General features: G+C 34.9%; 4 protein-coding genes across 9 annotated transcripts; 2 read left to right on the top strand and 2 right to left on the bottom strand.

Moving 5' to 3' along the window:
* The first annotated feature begins 892 nt into the window (after positions 1 to 892).
* On the top strand, positions 893 to 4,524 carry LOC108993469 (cycloeucalenol cycloisomerase-like). The gene is made up of 8 exons (XM_018968430.2): positions 893 to 990; positions 1,099 to 1,256; positions 1,605 to 1,688; positions 1,940 to 1,981; positions 2,795 to 2,905; positions 2,977 to 3,168; positions 3,778 to 3,875; positions 4,131 to 4,524. The coding sequence occupies exons 1-8, from the start codon at positions 984 to 986 to the stop codon at positions 4,315 to 4,317; spliced, it is 879 nt and encodes a 292-aa protein (XP_018823975.1). The 5' UTR covers positions 893 to 983; the 3' UTR covers positions 4,318 to 4,524.
* Positions 4,525 to 5,502: 978 nt separating this feature from the next.
* On the top strand, positions 5,503 to 10,650 carry LOC108993608 (uridine kinase-like protein 1, chloroplastic). Of its 5 annotated transcripts, XM_018968829.2 has the most exons (15): positions 5,503 to 5,782; positions 6,140 to 6,231; positions 6,688 to 6,757; positions 6,840 to 6,958; positions 7,342 to 7,438; positions 7,691 to 7,770; positions 8,396 to 8,590; positions 8,888 to 8,971; positions 9,051 to 9,111; positions 9,295 to 9,355; positions 9,523 to 9,616; positions 9,731 to 9,803; positions 9,913 to 9,995; positions 10,134 to 10,143; positions 10,237 to 10,650. In XM_018968829.2, the coding sequence occupies exons 1-15, from the start codon at positions 5,575 to 5,577 to the stop codon at positions 10,281 to 10,283; spliced, it is 1,374 nt and encodes a 457-aa protein (XP_018824374.1). In that variant the 5' UTR covers positions 5,503 to 5,574; the 3' UTR covers positions 10,284 to 10,650. The 5 variants fall into 5 exon arrangements, 4 of the variants coding, with proteins under 4 accessions (XP_018824374.1, XP_018824299.1, XP_018824223.1 ...); XM_018968754.2 differs by having other exon boundaries at positions 5,504 to 5,782; positions 8,450 to 8,590; positions 10,134 to 10,650; XM_018968678.2 differs by having other exon boundaries at positions 5,504 to 5,782; positions 8,447 to 8,590; positions 10,134 to 10,650.
* LOC108993536 (putative pentatricopeptide repeat-containing protein At2g02150) lies at positions 10,572 to 14,153 on the bottom strand. The gene has a single exon (XM_035687544.1). It carries the CDS (start codon positions 13,740 to 13,742, stop codon positions 10,731 to 10,733), a length of 3,012 nt encoding a protein of 1,003 aa, XP_035543437.1. The 5' UTR covers positions 13,743 to 14,153; the 3' UTR covers positions 10,572 to 10,730.
* An 813-nt stretch (positions 14,154 to 14,966) lies between these two features.
* Positions 14,967 to 23,359, bottom strand: LOC108993935 (conserved oligomeric Golgi complex subunit 2). Of its 2 annotated transcripts, XM_018969028.2 has the most exons (12): positions 22,538 to 23,359; positions 21,792 to 21,998; positions 19,744 to 20,080; positions 19,034 to 19,195; positions 18,708 to 18,807; positions 18,394 to 18,609; positions 18,203 to 18,314; positions 17,646 to 17,846; positions 17,280 to 17,384; positions 16,131 to 16,256; positions 15,877 to 16,011; positions 14,967 to 15,388 (listed from the first exon to the last, which is right to left on the bottom strand). In XM_018969028.2, the coding sequence occupies exons 1-12, from the start codon at positions 22,997 to 22,999 to the stop codon at positions 15,275 to 15,277; spliced, it is 2,277 nt and encodes a 758-aa protein (XP_018824573.1). In that variant the 5' UTR covers positions 23,000 to 23,359; the 3' UTR covers positions 14,967 to 15,274. The 2 variants fall into 2 exon arrangements, with proteins under 2 accessions (XP_018824573.1, XP_018824626.1); XM_018969081.2 differs by lacking the exon at positions 17,280 to 17,384 and having other exon boundaries at positions 22,538 to 23,341.
* Between the last annotated feature and the right edge of the window lie 1,570 nt (positions 23,360 to 24,929).

Here is a 24,929-nt window from a genome sequence, read left to right as displayed (position 1 = left end):
AATTTTATAAAAATTGACTTAGAGCAAAAGGTCAATTTTTATAAAATTGTATTTATTTTTAATTAAATTACATGATTACGTTAGTTAATTGAATTTATTTTCTTTTAAATTTTACAAGAAGGTCATGTTCTAAATTTTTTAATCCAAATTCAAATAGTAAAAAAATAACTAAATAATAAAACAGTTATAAATAAAATATCAAAATATCATTATTCTATAAGATAATAAATAATATTGATAAGAAAAATGATATTCTTACCACTCATTCTTACTGCTTGGATTTACTGTTGTGAATTTTTTATTTTTTTTATTTAATGATTAAGAAATTATTTTTTTAATAATATTGTGATTTTTTTATTTTTTAAAAAAATATTTAAAAGTGTTAAAAAATACATATAAGAAAAAACAAAAGAAAATAATAATAATATATCTAACAGTAGCTCACAGCGGGAGCTGGGAGCTGTAAAACATCTTATAAAAATAATATTATCTTATAACATTGTTATGAAATATATTATAAAAATATATTGTGTTTATATCATTATTCATTTTAAAAAGTTATACAAATTAAAAAATGATAATACATATTATTTTTCACAATATTTTACATAATAATGTGTTAAAATGAAGGATATTTTTGTAAACTAATTTGTAAAACTAACATTATTTTACCAAAATATCCCTATTTTATTATATATATATATGTTATAAAATATATTGTAAAATATATTGTATATATCATTTCTCATCAAAATTTTCGTAGCGTAGCTCAGCCTACGTGTGCGCGACGACCAATGGCAGTTGGGTAAAATGCTTAGCAATAGAAGCCTACTTTCGCATACATAGATCTACTCTGTCCGTTAGTACAGTGCCCCACTGGTTCGCAGCTTTATAACGCCACGAATGGCGCATTCTGAGACTCCATCGTCGACGTCGTCAAGAAGTCCACACTTTTCTCTCAATCTGAGATCCCAATACCCAAAATGGGCGGTAATTTCCCCACCATCATCTTCAATTTCTTAGCTTTCTCTTAATTAACAGTCCTGAGTTTATGCTAATCCCAGCCTCATAAGTACCGACATTTGGCAATTGGTGCAGGTGCAAAATCGGAATCGGAAGCGGCTGCTTCCCATTGCTCGAGCTTGTGGCTCGCTCCTGACCCGAGCAAGCGATGGGGCGAGCTCTTCTTCCTCTGCTACACTCCCTTCTGGCTCACTCTCTGCTTGGGGATCGTCGTCCCCTACAAGCTCTACGAGGTTCATCTTGGACCTTTTAGTCGTTCCTTTCTGTTTGGTTGGTGCGAAACTAAGTAAAATGAAAAAAAGCGAATTCATTTGGTCCTTTTTAAGTCTATGCCAGCTGCTATATAGGTGTTTTTATGACTCGTTGACTTCAAATGTAGCTGAATAATTCATTCATTTATGTTGTTCAATTTTATACGCATATGGACATATTATGCTCACTTGCATTTTGCATATGATTAAAAATAGAAGAAATGGATTGCTAATCAAATCTTAAACTGTTGTCCGTTTCCAGTCTCTCTCTTTCCCTCTGAGATAATCTGTCAAACTTTCTATAAAAAGTATCATTTTCATACTTGACAGAGCTTTACAGAATTGGAGTATCTAGTTCTGGGATTGATTTCAGCAGTTCCTTCGTTCTTGATACCAATGCTATTTGTTGGAAAGGTACATTCTTGAATTTTTTCCTCAACTTTTCATCTTGCTAACTGCCACCTGAGAATTTCATAACTTTGTATAATTAATCGCTATTCAACTACGCACTCTGATGCCAAAAAGCTTTTTGGGGGGAGGGGTGGGGGGGATTGACTGATTGCTTAAAAACATAATTTGGTGGTTCAAATGCTAATGGAGGTAAACCTTAGTCCCTATAGATTGTTTTTGTGCTCATTTTCCTTTTATTGGGAATTCTTATGCAGGCTGATAGCCATATGTCTTGGAAGGATCGTTATTGGGTCAAGGCAAGTACTTTTTTATTGGGTAATACTTATCATGATAATGATGAATTTATGGACCAGTTAAAGTTGTATCTGGGGCATGCATCTTCTGGACAATGTGTGACTTGTTTTTATATATACAAGATATTGTGTATAGTTGAGATGGACCTAGCTGTTGCACCGTCTTTTTGCATATATGTAACCTTGTATTGCATCTGAGATATGAATATATAAATGCTAAATCTATGCTTAGCATGCATTCCTACTAATTGGCTATGACTTTGATGATAAGAATTGTATTACTCCATGATAAAAGTTTCAGCTGTTCCTTCTCATGTCTCTCATGTCTGGTAGCCGGTAGTTGATAGAATAATTTGAACAGAATATCTAAAAGTAGGGGTTTCAAGTTTTGATGTGATTATCGAGGGAATTCTTCTTTAAATGGTTTCACTTTCATTTGGCTTTCTGGGGCCTTTGTCAATTGAATATCTTCAGCATGAATTCAGTGAGATGTTATGATGCAACAATTCAGTGATAGACTGATATCTGTTTTTGTCGGTTAATGATACTTTTAAGCTTTTTGGTAAGATTTAGAGCATACTATGAAAAAGGACATTGCTACATAGATATGTTGATACGACTAGAAGCTGCATTGACTCAATACATAAACACCATGGCCTGGTTTATACAAGATTACTTTGGCATTTGAATAGTGCTTGTCTCTCATCTGCTTATTATTATCAGTCAATCTGATTGGGTTGGTGATATGCCTCTCAACAAGTTATGTCTTTTCTTGTATCATATTTATTATTGGCCTTAAACTTATTGTTATGGCAGGCGAGTCTCTGGATTATAATCTTTAGCTATGTTGGGAATTACTTTTGGACCCACTATTTCTTCACAGTTTTGGGAGCTTCTTATACCTTTCCATCGTGGAAAATGAACAATGTAAGCCAAAAAGTCCTCTGTAATTAGACTACATGTTACTGTGCTTAATCACTTATTTTGTTTCTTTGCAGGTACCACACACAACTTTCCTTCTCACACATGTTTGCTTTCTATTTTATCATGTTACATCAAACATAACACTTCGCCGACTACGGCATTCTGTTGCTGACTTGCCGGAGAAAGTTCGTAGGGTTACTGAGGCTGCATGGATTCTGATTCTTGCGTATTTCATAGCATACCTTGAGACTGTAGCCATTTCCAATGTATGTTATGAGACTGTGGCCTGTGATTGGATTTAAGGCTAGATGAATTAGAATGGTGCAGCATTACCAAGGCTTCTTGGTATAGAGCTTGTTGATTCTTCACCATCAAACTTTATCTTCACAGCCTTATGTGTATTAGGAATCCAAACTTACTGAATGTGATAATCATCATAAGACAACCTTTTCTTGTTAGTCTTTTCATTACCATCATACAAGTCTAAGGGGTTGTTTGGATGTTGAGATGGTTTCATCTCATCCCATCTCATCTCATCACATCTCAACATCCAAACACCACTCAAACATACACTTTTCAATTTCAAATTTTCAATTTTTTCATCTAATTCATTACCTAATCAGTACAACTCTTCCAAACTTCCAAACAAAACACAAACAATTCAACTATTTCAAATCCCAAAATAAAAATAATATTTTGACAATATTTTAACTTTAATATTTTTATTCAACATGTTCTATGTCCTTTTCCAAAACTCCATAAAACATCATAACTCAAACCATTTCAATACTATTCACATATTTTTCATCTCATCTCATTCCCCAAGCAGCCCCTAAAATGTGTGGGCAATGATGTTTTATGTTGAATATGTGCAGTTCCCTTATTATGAATTTGTGGATCGGGCATCTATGTACAAAGTTGGGTCCTTGTTTTATGCCATCTACTTCATTGTAAGCTTCCCCATGTTTCTGAGGTAGGAATTCGACCACTAGTCATTTTCAATTGTTTGAGCTCTCCTTCTTTAGTACTTGTACAATTTCACTTGCTGATTATATTGAAAGAATTAGGCATTTCCTTGCTTTAACCATGACTGTGCATGCTCTGCAAATTTTCCTGTATTTGTCTGTAGTGAAAAGAATACCGTAGTGTGGAATATAACTTACAATCGTTAATATATGTACAACATTATATTGGTTTTCCTGAAGGCAATTCATTAATATATGTGCAGAATTGATGAGAAACCGGGTGATTCATGGGAATTACCCAGAGTGGCTGTCGATGCTCTCGGTGCTGCAATGCTGGTTACTATAATACTTGATTTGTGGCGCATCTTTCTAGGACCTATTGTTCCAGATTCAAAACAGTGCCTTCAACCAGGATTGCCATGGTTTCCAGCACATGCCAATGAAACTTGACAAAACAAGGACCCCTTTAACTTCCCAGCCACTGAGACAACCATCTCCTGTAATTTCTTCTTGTTGATGCTGTAATGCGTGTTGTACCTTGCTAGATCATTGTATTTCTCCTCCTTTTTTTGTACATTCAAAGTATTATTCGAGCTAGCAGAAAACAATCATGTAAACTATTGCACTTGATAAACTTCGTGTTGAGTTTGCACGTTCTCCATTTCTTTCATTAGATAATTTCTCACTTTGAGAATATTGCTCACGCAGTTATAATGTTTTTTAATATTTGTGATGAAAATAATAAATAATTATTTATTCTTTTGATTTGATGTATAAAATAATGAAAATTTCTTCATGTTTGAAGAGGATAAAGCGATTATAAGAAAAAGATATGAATAATTTTTTTTTTTCCTTAATTAAAGATGTAAACACACTCGTAGTTGTTTTATTCGACATTTTAAGAAAAATTATATTTACAAATTAATATAGAATCCATCATTCACACGGTTGGTTAACAGAGTAATATTTATGCCCCGTTTGCATTCAGAAATGTCTCGTCTCATCTCATTATTATAATTTTTTCAAATTTTTATATAAAATATAATAAATAATTCAATTTTTTTAATCTCAAATCAATTTTTTCAAATATCAAAATAATAATAATATTAAAAAATAATATTCTAACAATATTTTTTAAATTAAATTATGTTAAGAGAATAATTTGTGATGTAAAGACTTTCAGGTAGAATTATTCTAACTAAAATATAGAAAATATATATGTTTTAGAAAAGAAAATAAATAAATAAATATGCGAAGCCGTAAGTTAAAATGAAAATTTCTACTCATCATTCATATACCATAAATCACATATAATTTATTTATTTATTTATTTATCAAATATGTGGTATATACATTATGGATAGAAAAATTTAATTAGTTTAAAAAGAATAAAATAAAAAAATAAAAAATAAATATGGTGTGCCCATTACCTCAAATGGAATAGTCTTTCAAATCAGACGAACGGTAATCGAATCCAACGTGGGGCCGTACTGAAAACAGAATTTTGAGCGTTAGAAGCTAGTGTTTGCACGTGAAAAACCCCTCCATTGGTAGAGATTCGCTTGCAGCTTACGCGATTCACCATCGATCTTTCTCTATTCTGATTCTAATTACTTGTTGTTATAAATATTACCAACGTTTTGGAATCAAATTATAATATCAAAAAATCCCCCCACAAACAAAATAAGGGAAGTGATCATATATAATATGGCTGAGGAAACAACAACGCCTTCTGCAGCAATGGAGTATCCGATTGAAGCTGCCTCCGGTGTCCACTTCTCCGGTTTACGTCCCGACGGCCTTCTTATCTCCCCCGCGTCATCTCCAGCTTCCTCGTCTTCTCAACGTGTTTTGTCCTCCTTCCCTGCAAGCCCCGGTGATCTTAGCGCACCTCACAAACAGCCCTTCGTCATCGGTAATGTATAATAATACTATACAGTATTATGTATTGTATGTTGCATATTCATATTATTCTGTTCTTGGGACCAGAACTCGGAGATCGCCAAAAAAACCGCTCTCCGCTTTTTGCTTTTAGTGTTAAAAGGGTAATAAAGAAAAAAGGAATGCTCTAATTGACAGCTGAGAGTGCATTTTCGATTTCAGTTTTCTCGGGATCCAAACAGACTGTGAACTTGATCATATTCTTACGGATATTGAAATATGAAGATCAACAGTACTTTGTCTGCATTGTGAGTGGTTAATGCTACGTGACGGGAAACACGGGAAACGTTCGTACGTTAATTAATCTTTTGTAAATTTCTGAAAATTTCAGGGGTATCGGGAGGTACGGCATCGGGCAAGACGACGGTGTGTGACATGATAATTCAACAACTCCATGACCATAGGGTTGTGCTTGTCAATCAGGTATAATTCCATTTTTCTGATAATCAATCTGTTCATTATAAGATTCTAATGAAAAAGGTATACACATACCTCGATGAGCTTTGCAAAGCTTGTATTTGTACTACTCGAACCCTGGAGGGATATTTTATACGAGTATTGATATACACACAACACATTTTCACAACACATTTCACAACAATATTATAAGATAAGGGTATTTTTCCACCTATGGAGTGGTCCAAGAATTAAAAATCACAGTAATATATAATAAGGCAGGTAAAACTTAGTCTTGCTCTATTCTGTGTAGTTCTTATCGTCCCTGAGTTTCTAATCTATTGGAGTAGTATCCTACTTGTGCTTTGTTGCCTATCATTGCTTCCATCCTTTTTTTCCTCATGGATGATACTATTTTTGTTACTATTTCAACTGAGTAAGATTCTTTAGTTTCTTAACAATTTTTTTTAATAATTTTTGTAGGACTCATTCTACCGTGGTCTAACAGATGACGAATTGAAACATGTCCACGAGTATAATTTTGATCACCCAGGTAAGCCTACTATGGACTAATAGCACTTTAGGCTTTGAATTTCCTGTGAATGTTTAGTAAGCTGGTTATGGTTTCTCCGTAGATGCATTTGACACAGAACAACTCTTAGAGTGCATTGGCAAGCTTAAATCTGGTCAGCCTGTTCAGGTACCAATATACAATTTTAAGGACCATCGAAGGTGCTCTGACAGTTTTAGACAGGTATATTTTATGTTTTATGTAAAAATAAACCTAGTATTGGGGTGCAAGTTGATGTCGGGCTTGTGCTCTTGGTAAAGTTTGTGCAATGTTTGAGCCAATGTCTCTTTTAACAAGTTAATGCAGACAGAAAAATATGAAGTTGGCACCGTAATTTAATGGCCTGACCCCTAGTGTGGATTCTGAGTGTACCTGCCGTATTTTTCTCTTCTTTTCCTTTTTAAAGCAGGGTTAAGAACATGAAAATATGTAAATATAATATATTATTGTATCATTAGTCGACAACATAGATCATTTTAACTGTATGCACTGATGGCTAATTGTCTCAATTTGAAGGTTTACTGACAAAAATTTTCATTTTGTTTTGTTTGTTCGTGCTTTGGCAGGTCAACGCAACTGATGTAATCATATTGGAGGGGATATTGGTTTTTCATGACCAACGTGTCCGCAACTTGATGAATATGAAGATTTTTGTTGATGCAGGTTATAACTTGTTAAAATTTTGGGTTTGTGAACCTAAGATTGCTGATATTCCATAATATAAATGCTATCACTAGCTATTTGTGGACACTATCCCTTTTTTTTTTTTGGACACTATCCTTGCCTAATGTCCGTAAATAACTTTGTATCTGCCACTAATCTCTGTACTTTTTAACTTCTGTTCAGAACACTTTCAACTGGTATAATTTTTTTGTCCTCTGATCACCATCTTTATGGTCTTACATTTTTATTTAGACGCTGATACAAGGCTCGCCCGAAGAATAAAGCGTGACACTGTTGAGAGGAGCAGAGATGTACACTCTGTTCTTGAACAGGCAAGAATCACTTTGCTTTTCCTAAACTCATTGATATAACTAAAATTGAAACCGAGGCCATGTATAGACGTGTGTCCATGTCAACAACATGATGAGAAGTGCATTTGGGCAAACCAAGAGCTCATGTATGATGCATACCCTGCAAGCAGAAAGAGGATCATATGCCTTTATGAAGGATTGGAGCCTGATGCACGTTCTCGTGCTTATTTTAAAGTTTTATCTTCTACAGGTCCCTCTGCAAAAATACAAATGAGAAAAGATCCTAGTTATAGATTATTACAACGCGGTAACACTAACATCGCCATACAACATAAAAACATCCATGCAATAGTAACAGCTTAAGTTATTTTAAAACAAGGGAAAAGGGATCAGATTGCAAATTGTCATGTTTTTGTTTTATCTTAGTTTAAACAACAACACATATTCATGATTATTGGTGTTGGATATCGTGTCCAGTAACTGTTTTCTTGCCTGTGTCATTTTGTTTCTGGTCTCTGTTTTCTTGCATTTTCAGCATTCCTTAATTGTTGGGTATCTAGTCTTCCGTGCTCGAGTTTTGATTGTGAATGAGTTTCAATCATTCACACTATAAAATATGGTCTCCGACTATTTCATCAACTTGCAGTATTCAAAGTTTGTCAAGCCGGCTTTTGATAATTTTATTCTTCCATCAAAGAAGTATGCCGATGTCATCATACCCCGGGGTGGCGAGAATCATGTTGCAATCGATTTAATTGTGCAGCATATCCGCACAAAGCTTGGTCAGCATAACCTCTGCAAGATATATCCCAATCTGAATGTAATTCTTTCTACATTCCAGGTATTCGTCATCTTTTCTTCTTTCTATCCAATAATAGGGTATTGCTTTGTTTTGTGAGTTACACTGGACATTACTCTGATAGCATAACGACGGGTGAGTAATTAGTATTAATCCCAGCAATTATGATTTTCATTGGGTGCATAGAGCTGTGAAATGTTATGAGAGAAGAGTACAACAAATATTACATGGGGATAGAATCCAGCTAATAGTGTGCGCCTGAGTTTCCTAATCTTCTCAACTTGAGCTTCATTTTATATTTCCCTGGTGCTTTATGTAATGCTGGGATCCATTTTACAGATAAGAGGCATGCACACACTGATTCGTGACAGGGAAATAGCAAAACATGACTTTGCTTTTTACTCGGATCGTCTAATTCGTCTGGTATGCAGTGCCTAATTTGTTTACACCAAGGACCATTAGTTTAGTGTCTAAGCAATTCTAAGAACCCTTAATTTTTCAGGTGGTGGAACACGGTCTTGGTTACTTGCCTTTCACAGAGAAGCAAGTAATCACTCCTACAGGTGTGTTTAGGGTGGAGGGATGAAAAATGAAATGGTACAACTCAAATCTTTTTATTATGGCTAACAAAAAAATTGCAGTGCACACTCGGGATGGACGAACTGCAACAATTATTATCTATACTCGGTGCTGCTATGTTAAACTCTGCCATAAATCACTCAGAATATCTTGTCATTCTATTCCAGGATCAGTGTATACTGGAGTTAATTTCTGCAAGAAATTATGTGGTGTATCCATTATTCGAAGGTGAGCACAGAATCAAGTGCTGTTTAGTTGTTGGGGTTCATTGGTTTTTGATCAGAGAAGAACCTCTCTTCGTTTGATGGAGGAATTTATGTCCTTTTTTTAATCAAACTATTTATTGTAAAAAGTATCAGCATGTAACTAATTTTCTAAACTGTTAATATTTTCAGTGGAGAGAGCATGGAGAACGCACTACGTGCATGCTGTAAAGGAATTAAAATTGGAAAAATCCTCATCCACCGTTCAGGTGACAATGGGAAACAGGTGTTATGAACACACAACTTGAAATGTGTATTTATTGAGTTCTAATTCTGAAATGTGAAAAGGAGTTGAGTTCCCTTCATATATCAAACAAACTCTCCTTCCTCTTCCATGCAGCTAATATATGAGAAGCTTCCAAAAGATATTTCACAACGGCATGTGCTCCTTATGGATCCAGTTCTTGCTACTGGTGACCATTCAACTTGAATCATATCATTATCATAATAAACATATATATATATAGTTATATACAGTTATGTGGATGCAACAAGAGACACAGCCTTCTTTACTTATTGCAGGTAATTCAGCCATCCAAGCAATTGGACTTCTTGTACGAAAGGGAGTCCCAGAGTCTCAAATTATTTTCCTCAACCTCATATCTGTGAGTTAGCTGCTTCCTCAATAAGTCCAGATTTATTATTTTTGGTTCTTCTAACTTTTCCTCCATTTCCATGCTGAAATGTAAAGCTAAAATCAGTGCATAATTTTTTTTTTTTTGTTGGGGGGTTAATGAATTCAGGCTCCTGAAGGTATACATCGAGTATACAAACAGTTTCCATCACTAAAAATCGTGACTTCAGAGATTGACGTGGCACTAAATGATGAATTCCATGTGGTACCAGGGATGGGAGACTTTGGTGACCGCTACTTTGGAACTGATGACGTTTAGCTAGCTTCTTCTTTGCATGATGAGACAAGGAGGGACTTTGAACAGAATACCAATAAGTTCTTATAAAAAGAAAACAGAATACCAATAAGTATCAGCACCAGCCTATTTATCTAATCATGAACCATCAAATATCACTTGGCAACATCATTCCATCCAGTAAGAAACAAGCGAGGAATTATGTATACCTTGGGTTCTCATATTCCCATTTAGGAAAGGTAAACTGTGTTGTGTTTCTGATCCAAACACTGAACACAGCTCCGTCGAACTAAGGCTGGAAATATATTTCTCTCAAGTTTGTAAAGTGGGAACTGCACTGCAAGTAATTAGACGCTTTTTGACCATCTCATTTTGCAATTCAATGGCTTCATCCACTTTTCCCAGTTCATAATACTTCCTCAATAGACATATACACAGAATCTCATCAGGATGGAAACCCCTCTGAATCATCTAATCAAACAGCTCTTTTGCTCGTTGCACCTCGCCACACCGAGAAAAACCCCAAATCAAGGAAGTATATGCTGGCAGATCAAACTCCATACCCAAATCGATCATTATGCCTCGCAAATTCAAAGCTTCCTGAAGATTACCATGCTTTAAGTTCCCATCAATTAAAGCTGTGTAAGAACTTCTATCAGGAATCACACCCTTGTCCAGCATTTCATCAAACAGCTTCTTGGCTGTTTCAATACTATTATTTTTACAAAGACCATCAATTAACGCAGTATAAACTGCAACATTAGGTTGCATACCAATGTCGTTCATGCTATTAAAATACTTGATTGCCTCTTCAAGCAGTCCCATTTTGCACAAACCATCAATTAGTGCACAATAAGTAACAACGCTGACCTCAATATTCAAGTCCTGTAACTCCTGCAGCAAATTGAGAGCCTCTGCAGTTTTTCCTGCCTTGAAATAAGCATCCATAAGGGTTGTGTATATAAAATGGTCAGGAATTACTCCAGCTTTCAGCATTGCCTGAAAGATTTCTTCTGCTGCCTTTATCCTCCCACCTTTACATAGACCATCCACTAGAGCTGTGTAGGTGACAATGTTCAAGTCAACTCCTGCCTGCATCATCTCATTAGCCAGCTCCAAAGCATCATTTAGATGGCCTAATTTACAACTTGCATCAATCAGAGAACTGTAAGTAAATTCATCGGGCAGAAGACCAACACGTCTCATGTAAATAAAAAATTTAATTGCCTCTTGCATCATCCCTTCCTTACAAAATGCATCAATTAATGTGCTATAAGTTACAACATCCAGTACCACCCCATTGATCTTCATCTCTTGGAGAAACTCAAAAGCTCGAGGCATTCTTCCAAATTTACAGAAAGAATCAATTAAAGCATTATATGTTATTACATTAGGTTCGAAACCTGCATCCTTCATTTCTTCAAATATACTAACCGATTCATCCAAGAATCCAAACTTTCCATATCCATCAATAAGAGAATTATATGTGACAACATTGGGCATAAGGGCAGTTTGTTTCATTTTTTCGAACAATCTTCTAGCGGTTCCCAAATCTCCTCCTTTGCACATACTGTATATCATTATATTATATGTGAAAACCGAAGGACTAATTCCAGCCCCAACCATATCTTTAAAAAACTTCCTCGACAATTCCCTCTTGCCTGCCTTTTCATATCCATCAATAAGAGAAGTATATGTGAAAACATCGGGCATAAGGCCAGTTTGTTTCATTTTTTCGAACAAGCTTCTAGCGGCTTCCAAATCTCCTCCTTTGCACATATTGTCTATCATTACATTACATGTGAAAACCGGAGGACTAATTCCAGCCCCAACCATATCTTCAAAAAACTTCCTCGACAATTCCCTCTTGCCTGCCTTTTCATATCCATCAATAAGGGAATTATATGTGACAACATCGGGCATAAGGCCAGTTTGTTTCATTTTTTCGAACAAGCTTTTAGCGGCTTCCAAATCTCCTCCTTTGCACATATTGTCTATCATTATACTGTATGTGAAAACTGAAGGACTAATTCCAGCCCCAACCATATCTTTAAAAAACTTCCCCGACAATTCCCTCTTCCCTGCCTTTTCATATCCATCAATAAGAGAATTATAAGTGACAACATCGGGCATAAGGCCAGTTTGTTTCATTTTTTCGAACAAGCTTCTGGCGACTTCCAAATCTCCTCCTTTGCACATATTGTCTATCATTATATTATATGTGAAAACCGAAGGACTAATTCCAGCCCCAACCATATCTTTAAAAAACTTCCTCGACAATTCCCTCTTCCCTGCCTTTTCATATCCATTAATAAGAGAATTATATGTGAAAACATCGGGCCTAAGGCCAGTTTGTTTCATTTTTTCGAACAAGCTTCTAGCGGCTTCCAAATCTCCTCCTTTGCACAAATTGGATATCATCATATTATATGTGAAAACCGGAGGACTAATTCCAGCCACAACCATATCTTTAAAAAACTTCCTCGACAATTTCCTCTTGCCTGCCTTTTCAGATCCATCAATAAGAGAAGTATATGTGAAAACATCGGGCATAAGGCCAGTTTGTTTCATTTTTTCGAACAAGCTTCTGGCGGCTTCCAAATCTCCTCCTTTGCACATATTGTCTATCATTATATTATATGTGAAAACCGAAGGACTAATTCCAGCCCCAACCATATCTTTAAAAAACTTCCTTGACAATTCCCTCTTCCCTGACTTTGAAAGCCTATGCAAAAGTTCATTACAAGACCGAGGTTTTGGCAAAACCCTGTACTTCACCATCCTCAAAAAACACTCGATCGCTTCCTCCAGCATTCCTAGCCCAGTCAAAACAACAAACAAAGCATCAAACACACCAAACCCTCGAACCCAAACAACACCCCTTGTCGACCACAATACGTCAAACACATGGCAACCTGGCAAAACCCACGTCAACAAAACTAACTCTCTAATAATACTATTCGCGTCCAAGAACATTCTCGCGTAAAACAATATATGGATCAAGATACAATATGACTCCGTCGTGTGGCAAAACCCGATTCGGGTTCCCACCCATTTGAAGAACCGCAAAGCTAACCTTGGATCCCCTCTCAATTCCACCAAAGCCCTAGACATCCATATGGGCGCCAGCGCCGAGTCAAACAAACAGATAATCCTATTGTCATCCCACTGCTCTTGTTGAATAAGTTGAAAAATATTACAAATTGATTCTTTACTAATATCATCAAAAGTACGGTTGGGGCTTGATTTGCTGACAAAATGGTATCTGATTATGAAAAGAAAGCCGGTCGACCAAATCAAAGGGCAATCAAGGAAAGAAGCATGCAATGACGAAACATTGATAGTATTGAAAAATGGGTTAATGGGGTTCAGGGTGTTCGTAGAGAGAGGGCTTACACGGTGAGAGGCTCTACGACCAACGTGGAAGAGACCGCGCAGGTAAAGTCGCATTGTTGTTAATGGGTTCAGGACGTTTAGTGTCATGGATCCGGCGGCTGGAACTCAAACGGAGCAGAAAAACCTAACATGGAGAAGCGAAGAAGCTCGGGTCCTCTGGAAGTCGAAGTGTGAAGTGTGTAGTGGAAGGTTGGAAGTGTTTTAAGTGACAACTATAAACGACGACGTCGAAAGTGGAGGGAAATGGGTCCAGAAGACACAGAAGCCGTCTGCGTGCGTTTTGTGTTGAGTCTGGGACAGTGTGCGTGCGTTTTATTTTATGCTTAAGGGTGCGTGCGTTTTATGTAATGGGTTGAGCGTTTAATAAGGTGAAACGCACCGTTTGAGTTTAAAGACTTCAAACGGTGCGTTGGGATGAAATACGGAAATGGGAACTTGTTGCGTTTTAAGTCTGTGAGTTAGGCTGTGTTTTGACGTTAAACTGAATTGAATTGTGTTGAGTTGAGATGATAAAATATTATTAGAATATTATTTTTTAATATTATTATTATTTTAAAATTTTAAAAAGTTGAATTATTTATTATATTTTGTATTAGAATTTGAAAAAATTGTTATGATAAGTTGAAATGAATTAATTTCAATTCAACTGTCAATTTATTTGCAAGTTTATAAAGCTTAGTTTAACAAATAGTAAGAGTTAGTTACATGTCAGAAATTAAGAAATAATGGAAAATCAGATAGAGGGGAGAGGATTACCTTTGGAGAACATTGTAGTAGTGAATTCTGTAAGGAGATTTGAGAGCTCTCAAGGCACTCCCGTGACAATACAATTTCTTCTAGCCATTTTATCAAACACATACAGTGCACTCTGCTTCATCTTCTTGCATCAACCTTCATCAACATTCAGCTTCCTTCTTCATTACATTTGAAATGTTTCGAACTTTTAAAAATTCTAAATTATCTAATATACATTGATGTGTTAAAAATAATATTTACATTCTCAAGATGTACAATCTCATATCCCTTTGAAACAAAAGTATAGGTCTCAAATTTATCAATTTTTTTTTTAAAAAAAAATGATATTTACAGTCATAGAATTCACAAGTACCGGACACTTCTTTTGAAAAAAGAGTAAAAATAAAACTTACATAAAAAAATTAATTTTTTAATAATAAACTTCATTTTTTTTTTAAAATGAGTACACGATACTTGCATAATCATAACTATATCTTTTTTTTTTTATACGTACAGTTATGACTATGTCTAACGTTACTCGGAAAGGTATAATCTTCTATCAGTGTCCAAAACAACTTTGAGTTTCGGTAGAAACTTACAACAATTTTGATATCATCACAATCAGAGCTCTCTGTGATTTTTACAAGAATAGAGATGGCCGGTGGAGAAGCATCGAAAAAGAAAAAAAGGTTACAAGTACAAAACTTTTGCCTCAATGCAAGTATTCTTGCGACTCTAATCTTATTATAAGTTTATAACAACACTGCAAAGAACGTCAAAAGAAACGACTACTACATTAAACCAGACAATAAATGTAGCCCACAAGAAAATCAACATGCAATGGAATTCATCTGCAACCCCCACATTAGCTAAATGCCCAAACTCTACAAATTAATCGTACTCTGTCTATCTGGAGGAGCAACACACTGCCACAAAGAACGATATGCTGGAATATTGGCTGCGTCAACCCCAAGGGCAGAGAGGTTGCGACCGTACTCCTGGTCAAAATATTTGTGAATTTGTGTAAGTATATGTACGGAAAATCTTAGATTGTGTTTGGATGTTGAAGTGAGTTGAGTTGAGTTGAGTTGAGATGATAAAATATTGTTAGAATATTATTTTTTAATATTATTATTATTTTAAAATTTAAAAAAATTAAATTATTTATTATATTTTGTATTAAAATTTAAAAAAATTGTAACGATGAGTTGAGATTAATTTAGTAACCAAACTCACCAGGCGGCCATACAGATTATGTTTACCTGAATGGGTAGTGTCAGAGCTTTGACATCTAGGCATGTTCACTAATATAAATTTTTCTTTTTATTTATTTATATATTTTTAATTTATTTAAATATTTTTAAAAAGTAAAATATATATATCAATATACTAATAATCATTTTTTTATTTAATAAAAAAAATTAAATACATAAATAATTAAAATAAAAAAAATAAAATGAGACAATATAATAGTCATTATTCTTACCTGAATATCAAGGAATAGTTGCATACAGATTTTGTCCGTGTCAGACACATTATGATCTGACACATCAGAGCTTGCTCCAGCTCGTCTTTGTGCCCCTTGTCGTATTCTCTGGAGTGAAGACTCTGTTTTCCTAGCCTGGTCATGATGACAATGGAAAATTTTAAAGATAATATTTCAATTCTAAATACTGCAAGGCAAAGGGAATCCTAGAAGAATAAAAATTTTACAGAACTAACTGGCATTTAGAAACTAACCACGCTGACAAGATCAGCAGCTAATTCGTAATAACGACCAGTGATCTCAGTTGCAGCACCATCCAGTAGTTCGTTCTTAGTTTCCCTAGTCAAGTATATTGTAGCTCGCTCTCCATCCAAAAGAGCCTGGAAGGAGTTGGTTAGTACATGTAAGAATTATAATTAAAAAGTTATCTTCCATGTTAATCTGCAAGTGTAGAGTTGGCAAATGAACTTGAATCGTGAATGTGGCCAAGCCCCAAGTACCGTCCAGTGAGTAAAATTAACAATCAGACATCCATATCGATGACTTATATTTATTTACTAGTATCGATCAATCTACTATGGAAAAAATAGTTCAAATCTATAAGGTAATTGGGTTTCTAGTAGATAGGATATACTGCCAGAAAAAAGGTCAGTACAAATGATCCGATTAACCATTGTTTTTTTTTTTAAATTCTTCTCATTATCCACACACCACATATAATTTTTTTATTCTTTTATTTTTTTCTCTTACCAAATATGTGGTATATGGATAATGAGTAGAAAAAATAATTAGTTTAGGAAGAATAAAACCAAAAAATATTTTAAAAAAATAAAATAAAAATAAGTGTGGTGTGTGGGAATGATGAGTAGCAAAACTCTTGTTTTTTAGATCTCTTTCCATATGCTGACGTATGCAAAAAATGGATTAGATAAATCTGACACTTCAATGCACAGCCTCACCAAGTATCCAAGCCCATCTAGTACGCTGAAACTTAATAGATCTATTGTAGGTTGCCTAGCTTTTTCTCATGTCCACATTCCAGATTTCATATACTAATTAACTCAAATGGTACAAGCATACATATGCTATGTTTGAATTCTAAAAGGCCTCAATAAAATCAAGAGATTCAATGAAGATGGTATATACAAGAAGATGCGAGAGGTTCTCATCCTTAGGCCATCACATATCAATAATCAAAAGAAGCTGATAGTTTCCTGTCTGAGATCATTTAGAATAATGAAATCTACACTTGGTTTTAAACTGCTGCTTTGAAGGAAACAATCAAGGAATCTAGCAACACTAGATACTTGGATAGCACGAAAGATAACAAGCTCAGTATTGCCCATTAAAAAAAAACAGAGAGGATGACACAAAACAACTATAAATTAAAAATAATTGCACACCTTCAGGGGTCGCAATACTACAGACACATATGGTGAATGTCTGACAGGAAGAGGTTTATTAGTCATCCTGTAAGTTGCGGTTATTCCCTTCAGCTGTCTCAAGTCCTACATTTATTTTTGAGAAAAAAAATATGAACCGAAAAAAGGTTCAGAACTAATAAAAACATTCAAACATATGAACAAAAAAATCATTCCAGATGCTAACAAATGAAATGGGGCATAAATATTCAGAATCCACAGTTCCACAGCTGGATTAGCAGATAAATCAAGTCATGACCACACCTATCACTATCAAGAAAACATTTGAAGCACCTTGTCACCTTCCATGGCCAATTCAAACAATAGAATTAAAAAATTATAACTTACCTCAATTGACTTTTCGACTAGTGCCTCTATTATTGTATTAATTAACAGAGGAACCAAATCCTTCAATGACTTTCCACCTTGTAAAATGCTCTGTTTTATTGAATCAAGAACATCGGCAGAGCATGAAGACAGAAGTTTGAGTACTCGTTCCAGGTAGTCACCACAAATCTCCTTGGCCAGAAAATTTATGTCATGAATGATCTGCAAATCCAATACTCTCTATCAGTTTGTGAGTTATCAAAATGCATGTTTGATTTTTCTTTTGAGACAAATTCTTTTATTCCTAATTCATGTGACATGTTTACAGAAAGTGATAAGTAGCCTAGGCTAGTCTGAGCCATCAATCTGAGACATATTATTAGGGGCATGAAAGAAGGAACAAAATATTTCCATAATTTTCTTCTTCTTCTCAAGTGTGGCAAGCTATATTACTAAGCAAGACTACACCACATGCCTACAGTTGAGAACAGAAGATCCACAAATCACAGACCAGTATGCTGTATATTGGCAAACTGAAGGACCAAGATAAATACAGTGAATAAGGATATAGTGCTCACAAAAATAAAATCCTCTGGGACAGCTGAAATAGCCCATTCACATCCAGGGCTGGAGACTGTATTACCCACCACTTTACGAGCAGCCAGTCCAGATGACAACCAATTTGAGTATCTAATGCATATTAAAAAATAGGCAGTATCAATATATCGGCTGAATACGGTAGAAACTTTCCAAGTTTCAATAAAATAACCTCGAAAGAAGCTGCAAAGATAATCGAAGAAACTTGTCAGAGCAAGAGAGGACAAGAACATCTTCTCTCCAGCAGGATCTCAAGCTCTCCAACAAAGTAACACTTTGTTTTAAAGTCAATTCAAGAGAAATTCCTTGAGCAGAAAGCACATTTTGAACCGGCACAAGACTGGTGGCATTAAGTGCAGAATCTAAAGCCCCTGCTATTTCCTGAAACCTGAGGTAAGAGTAGTTTAAAGAGCAGCCCACATCATCAAGTAATCTACTTAACCCAATTTATAAGAAGACAAACCATAATAGAGTTGCAGAGGGTACCTCAAAGAGAAATAAACTCCAATATTCCATTGCTTCATGAATTCAACGTAAACAGCTTCTGATCGGAATTTAGCAACAGCAGATCTAGATGGGCAGTACCCTTGCATGAAAATCAGAGCTTATTTGGTAAAATGAACGAGATGCTCTATATGCATAACCCATGTAACATTATGGTCATTTTAGTTGTGTCAAAGTTTTTACAATCTTTTTTCTTATCGGTAGTTGTGTCAGAGTTTTCACAATCTTGAATGTACAATCTAAGAGAGGAAGAAGAAGGGGAGAGAGAGAGAGAGAGAGAGAGAGAGAGAGAGAGAGCTGATCACTACCTTCTAGAAGAGCCAAGAAATCTAGGCTTGATTTATAATTTTTTAAGAATTCCGTGGGTCTTCCTGGAGAAAAAGCGCCTGGTTTTCCCTTTTGGATTGCGAGAAGAACTTCTTTAAGGATGGAATTGGCCAAGAAGTCAAACACATGCAAGCCTGAATTTTCTGTACAACCCAACCGGCATCCCACCAGTTAATAGCATTCAAAAACAATAGACATGAATTTGTACCTACAGAAACAGCTAATTATCTGACATGCCATAACATGACATTTTTGTCATATTTGGTCAATCATCCAGATATTGTTGTAGCCAAGATAGAATGAGGTCAACAAGGTTGTTCCAAAGTGATAATTGATGATGCAATGCATACTCAATTGGGGCTATGAGCAAAGACGTGCTTTATTAAAAAAAAACTGGCATACATGCTTCATTTGCAAAGCTATTGCTTATAGATAAGTTTCATGGCAAAGCACAAATTAATAGGCTGCAAGTAAAAGATAGAAGCAATCAAAATATGATCATATAAATCTAAGAACGGATTTTGTAAAATAAAGACCAATGACTGCACCAATGGATGAATTTTTTCATTGTCAGGTACTATTTAAGATCTTAGGTTTTTTAATGGAAGTTCCATTCTCACAACCTTAGCTCATCATAAAATCTGAGATAGTTTAAGTTGTTGGTATCAACAAAAAATCTAGATGGCAATACCTGTAGATGAAATTTCCAGTAAGAATTTACAGTCTTTATCTATACTTTGCTTGATTTGCTGATAATCATTCTCGAGTTCATCTGTGTATGACCCTGCAACTACCGCTGATGTCTCATGCGGGATAATTTTCTGTATCAATGGAGCAACTATAGTTGTACGAAAAATTTCTTCTGCACTCCTAGTGTTATCAATAGCAGCATAAGCACGTAAACAATTGTAAATTGCATTCGCATCCTGGTGCTCAAGCCCATCTGTGAAACAATGTCCTAAAATTGCATCTAATATTAGGCTAGCACTCTGAATCCTCTTCTCCATGTTTTCAATGAAGGGCAGGTTCTGTACTGGCATAATATAGAAACGAGATGAGCACAGAATGAACAAGGACCAAAGACTCAATGAACCAGGATATGCTTTTTTAAAATCATAACGTCAATTTTTAACAAATGCAGTTACTGATAAAAAAAAAATTAACACATGAAGTTGGGTACTAAGAGATTTAAGGGAATGAGATACCCATAGCAAGAAAATTAAAAGTCTAAATCTTTCACGTTATAGAACATGCTAATATTAGCTCGCCCATCAGTTAAATTGTAGGCACCAATTTTGCACATGACCCACCCCTACAAGAAAACTGAAATTCATTCTTTCCTTTCCCCAATTAAATGCTGAGGCTGGAAATAGCATTTGCGTCCTGCCAGCCCATCTAGCATCTAACAATAAGCTTGCACTTTGAATGCCCTTCCTTTTTTCTTTTCTTTTTTTTTTTTTTGATAAGTAAAAGTAAAACTTTATTATAGGAAAAGACATAGCCCAAGCACATAGGGAGTATACACAGAATATGGCTAAGTACCACTAAGCATGAGTGAGGGATACAAGCAAATTATGAAAACTGTCCTGTTTTGACAAAGAACAACAGTATACATTCCTAGGGATCACCATTTTTCTGTTATATAAACATGCATAAAGGTTGGGTTATCAATCAACCCTTTCAGTTCAGAAGTCTGACACACCAACACACACTCTTGACCTCTTCCTCGATCTCATACAACACATCAATAGAGACAATACCATGCACACAAACACATAATTCAGTAAGCAACCCTTTTTAGCTCCCATGCTTCACATGGCAGAAACTTTTTTCAGATTCATTGAGTCTTGCACATCCTTTAACAGAAATCTCTGTTTCCCTTTGGACCTCATATAATGCTTACTCATTGATCAATCTTTTCTAAACCCACCTTAGTCACTTTCCAACTACAAATAATTAATCTCTCAGAACAGCTAAGAACACAATACCTTGGCATCTTCAACCATCATGTCATATAATTTATAACTAATTTGCTTGTTGTGCCTCTTACAAGCAACTTTCCCAACTTCTCAGAAAATCAATACTTACAATAAACTCAAAATTATTTTCTTCTCCCTACTCTTCCCCTCCACATGCATACACTCACGCAAAGCAGACATATAACTCCACTATCCTCCTTTCATTCTCACAAAGAGTTAAAAGATATAAAATGAATAAGAAATAATATTCTCTACTGTTTTCCTTTCCTAACAGTTAGTCTTTATAAGAAATAAAAGGCCCTAAGTTCTTCAAACACCTCTATAGTTACAGATCAGAAAAAGATGAGTATGCAACAAAGAAAGACAGATGTTATTTAAGGCTGTTGGTGAGAGAACTAATGGTCAAGCTGGTAGATTTAAACAGATATATATATATATATATATCTTCCATAATAGTTCAAAAAAAATGTTCCTACTCTTCTTTAAGCATGTTAACTTTAGTTATCTTTATTTTATTATTGTTAACTAACAGTCGAGCTCCATTCAAACTTTTATTCACTAGCATCATTCCCCAAGCTTCCTACTTAAGAAACAGCATCAATCTTAATACTCTTGTTCACTTTAAATGTCATGATAAATTTATCATGCAGGATCTTATTGTCAAAGAAATAGGCAATTGAAAGAACCCTAGATAAAATGTCAAACATGTATAAATGTGGCAAAAAGAAAAAACGAAATGTGAGGGAGAGCAATAAAAGACCTGTGCATGAGCCATATAGAACTTCAACCGATTCATCTCACTGGCAATTCTCTCCAAAAGCATGCTCTGAGTCTCTCTGAGGTTTGTCCCATTCTCAACATGTTGTGTGGAAATCCCATTGCTTGTAGAATTCTTCTCTGCCAAATCTGCATCTCCATTTGACCAATCAGCAGGCATACTCGGTAGTTCTTTTATTAGTTTTTCAACCTGCACATTAGACCATTGTATTGTACAAAAATAAACAGGGATCCAGATCTGCAATAAGCCAAGAATCAGATCGAAGGCTTCTAAAGGCAATTGAACCAAAATTGTAAATTGAACCAAAATTGTAAATTGAACCTGAAAAACACACAGTTACACTTCACTAAATTGTTTAGCTCACTGAAATAAATATAAGACTGCAAAGATTTCCACTCTATTTGAATTCTACACGGTGTGTCATCGACTTTGCAAGAACCAAAGCTGTGCAGAAATTCCAATTATGTCAAACTCAATCATAGTGCCTTCATTATCCAAATGTTCTATTGTGTGATCTATGTAATTTTAAATCTAATTCCACATACATTAGTAAATTAAGCAACCACAGAATGAACTCCAAACTAAAGCAGCCACTTAATAAGTCACAAATGTTATCCCTAAATCAGGCATTGCTAACCTGTTACAAATACGAAAACCAAATCTTATGCTGATCTGTTCTAAATCCGACTAAGCTCAAATAAGATCCACATACAAACACGCAGACGTACCTTCGACACCACTTTAAATGTGTCGAGCAAAAGCTCCAGGGTCTCTCTCGCAGACGCGGCCTCCGACCTCTGATTCAACCCATTTCTGAGAGCCACGAGCGAGCGATCCACGGAACCCCTGTACTGCTCGATCTTTTCTCGGAGCTCGACCAGCGGGGCCCGCATTCGCACCACCGAAGCATCAACATCCACGAGTTTGGTACTGAGGTTAACGAAGTCGGCGTAGTCGCGGTTAATCAGGTCGATGAGCTCGTGGTTGAGGGAGGCGAGATGGGCATCGAGTTCGGATCGGAGCGTATCGAAGGGAACGAAGGTTCGGAGCTCTGAGATGTAGGATTCGGAGTCGAAGTTCGCGGAGAGGAAGAGAGAGGGCTTGAACCAGAGTGGGTGAGAATCGAGAGGGTCGGAGAAAAAGTCCGTGGCGGATCTCGGCGGTGTTGCTGCCGGGATCGGATCCGCCATTCTGAAATCCACCTTCCTTGTTGTGTTTGGCTCGCGTCGTGGTGGGGAGGGCTCTGATCGGTGGTTTGTTGCTTGGCTTCACTGCGCTGAGATCGAAGACAGGGAGTAGATAGAGGATGAGAATCCTCTAGCATCGACGAAGCAGCTTCATCAATGAGACAAGCAAACGACGAAACTGTCTCCCAGTCTACTTCGCCAAACGCAACACTTCACGGATTCAATACGACACTGGATTCCTCGCTTCAACCACGAGGAACAACCAGAGGGAGACCAAAAGAAAAAAGACAAATAAAGAATCTTGGGTTTCAAATACTCATTTTTTCACTTCGAGTTTTAGAGAGAGAGAGAGATGCAGAGGCTGAGCATCACATTAATCTATGTATATATATAAAATTATATTTAGATCTTAAAATTTTTTATATTAATTTATATATATCTAAATATTTAGTTAGATATGAATAATGCTTATCTAAATTTGGATAACTATTATTCATTCTATAAAATATATTTTAATCATTATTTCTCTCTCCTCCCACTCTCTTTTTTACAATCTTTTCATTTTCTCTCTCATTCAACAACACAACAAATTTTCACCTGCACATTCATTTTATTATTATAATATATTATATATATTTTTTTATTTTACTATATTTTTAATATAATATATAAAAAATATATATTTTTAATTATTACATTTGTATTATTAATGTCAAATGTATATAGTGGATGCTAATTATAAAATATATATAAAAAATTTGATTTTAGCAAAAAATTAATAATAATAAAATTATTATTTTGTCTCAAATATATATAAATCAATATGAAAATTTTGTTCGAATGACAAAGTTACAAAGGAGGTGATTTTGCATATGCATATACATAGACCAATGCTAATACTTTGAGCTCCAGCCATGGAGATGGGAAGATAATTATTTTTTTTTAATTTATTATTTATTATTTTGTATTATTTTATTAAATCTATAAAAAATATTTTGAGAACATTGATTGGAGGGGGAAGGGTGCGGGATTGAGACGAAGTGGGACTGGGGACTGAGATTTAGAGCATTAGTATTGAATTCATCAAATTTATCTTCAAATTTTGATAAAAAGTACATATTTTTCATATATCTAAAACTTCCTTATCCATAACTCCACATTGAATTAGCTATTGAATTCATCAAAATAATAATATAATATTATTTTTTTAATAATAATATTATTTTTTTAATATTTTATAATTACACTAATCATATATTAATTAATAATTTAATTTTATTCTTACATTATTATTACAAAATAGTTAGAGATTAAACGTGAATAAAAAGGACTATTGAAGATTAAAAATGAATAAAAAATAAATTTGATGAGTGAACAGTAGCTCTTCAAATTTGAAGAAACCTATAAATTTATTATAACTCAAATTTTCACATTTATCTTTTTGGCTAATCCAATGCAGCTCTCTTTTGATGAAATTCATCATATTTTACATTTGGCAAAGTTTTTTATGAAGCCAATGTCAATGCTTAGGACATTGGCATTCATCAAAATTATCTCTAAAGTTTGATGAAAAATACATGATTTCTATAAATCCAAAACTTTTCAAACCTAACTCCACATTGAATTAGCTATTGAATTCATTAAAATAATAATATAATATTATTTTTTTAATAAAAATATTTTTTTTTCATATTTTACAATTATACTAATCATATATTGATTAATAATTTAATTTGATTCTTATATTATTATTACAACACGGTTGGAGATAAAACGTGAATAAAAAAGACATTTGGAGATTAAAAGTGAATAAAAAATAAATTTGATGAATGAATAGTAGACCTAAACTTTTTATTGGGTAAAACGAGCGTTTAGAAGAAAAAAAAAATGATAGCTAAGGTGTGTTATATAGATCAGTCTTGAACAGTGGCTG

Source organism: Juglans regia, chromosome 2, assembly GCF_001411555.2.
Source record: "Juglans regia cultivar Chandler chromosome 2, Walnut 2.0, whole genome shotgun sequence".
Lineage (NCBI taxonomy): Eukaryota > Viridiplantae > Streptophyta > Magnoliopsida > Fagales > Juglandaceae > Juglans > Juglans regia.
Note: the sequence above shows the minus strand (reverse complement) of the source record. Positions and strands in the feature narration are given on the sequence as shown.

Coding starts and splice junctions, on each gene's coding strand:
- LOC108993469 (XM_018968430.2), top strand. Junction 1,257..1,604: donor TCCCCTACAAGCTCTACGAG/GTTCATCTTGGA, acceptor CATACTTGACAG/AGCTTTACAGAATTGGAGTA. Junction 2,906..2,976: donor CATCGTGGAAAATGAACAAT/GTAAGCCAAAAA, acceptor GTTTCTTTGCAG/GTACCACACACAACTTTCCT.
- LOC108993608 (XM_018968620.2), top strand. CDS start 5,575: ATGGCTGAGGAAACAACAACGCCTTCTGCAGCAATGGAGTATCCGATT. Junction 6,959..7,341: donor GCTCTGACAGTTTTAGACAG/GTATATTTTATG, acceptor GTGCTTTGGCAG/GTCAACGCAACTGATGTAAT. Junction 9,804..9,912: donor GGATCCAGTTCTTGCTACTG/GTGACCATTCAA, acceptor TACTTATTGCAG/GTAATTCAGCCATCCAAGCA.
- LOC108993536 (XM_035687544.1), bottom strand. CDS start 13,742: ATGACACTAAACGTCCTGAACCCATTAACAACAATGCGACTTTACCTG.
- LOC108993935 (XM_018969028.2), bottom strand. CDS start 22,999: ATGGCGGATCCGATCCCGGCAGCAACACCGCCGAGATCCGCCACGGAC. Junction 21,999..22,537: donor CATTTAAAGTGGTGTCGAAG/GTACGTCTGCGT, acceptor TCTAATGTGCAG/GTTGAAAAACTAATAAAAGA. Junction 17,385..17,645: donor TAGTCGAAAAGTCAATTGAG/GTAAGTTATAAT, acceptor AAATAAATGTAG/GACTTGAGACAGCTGAAGGG.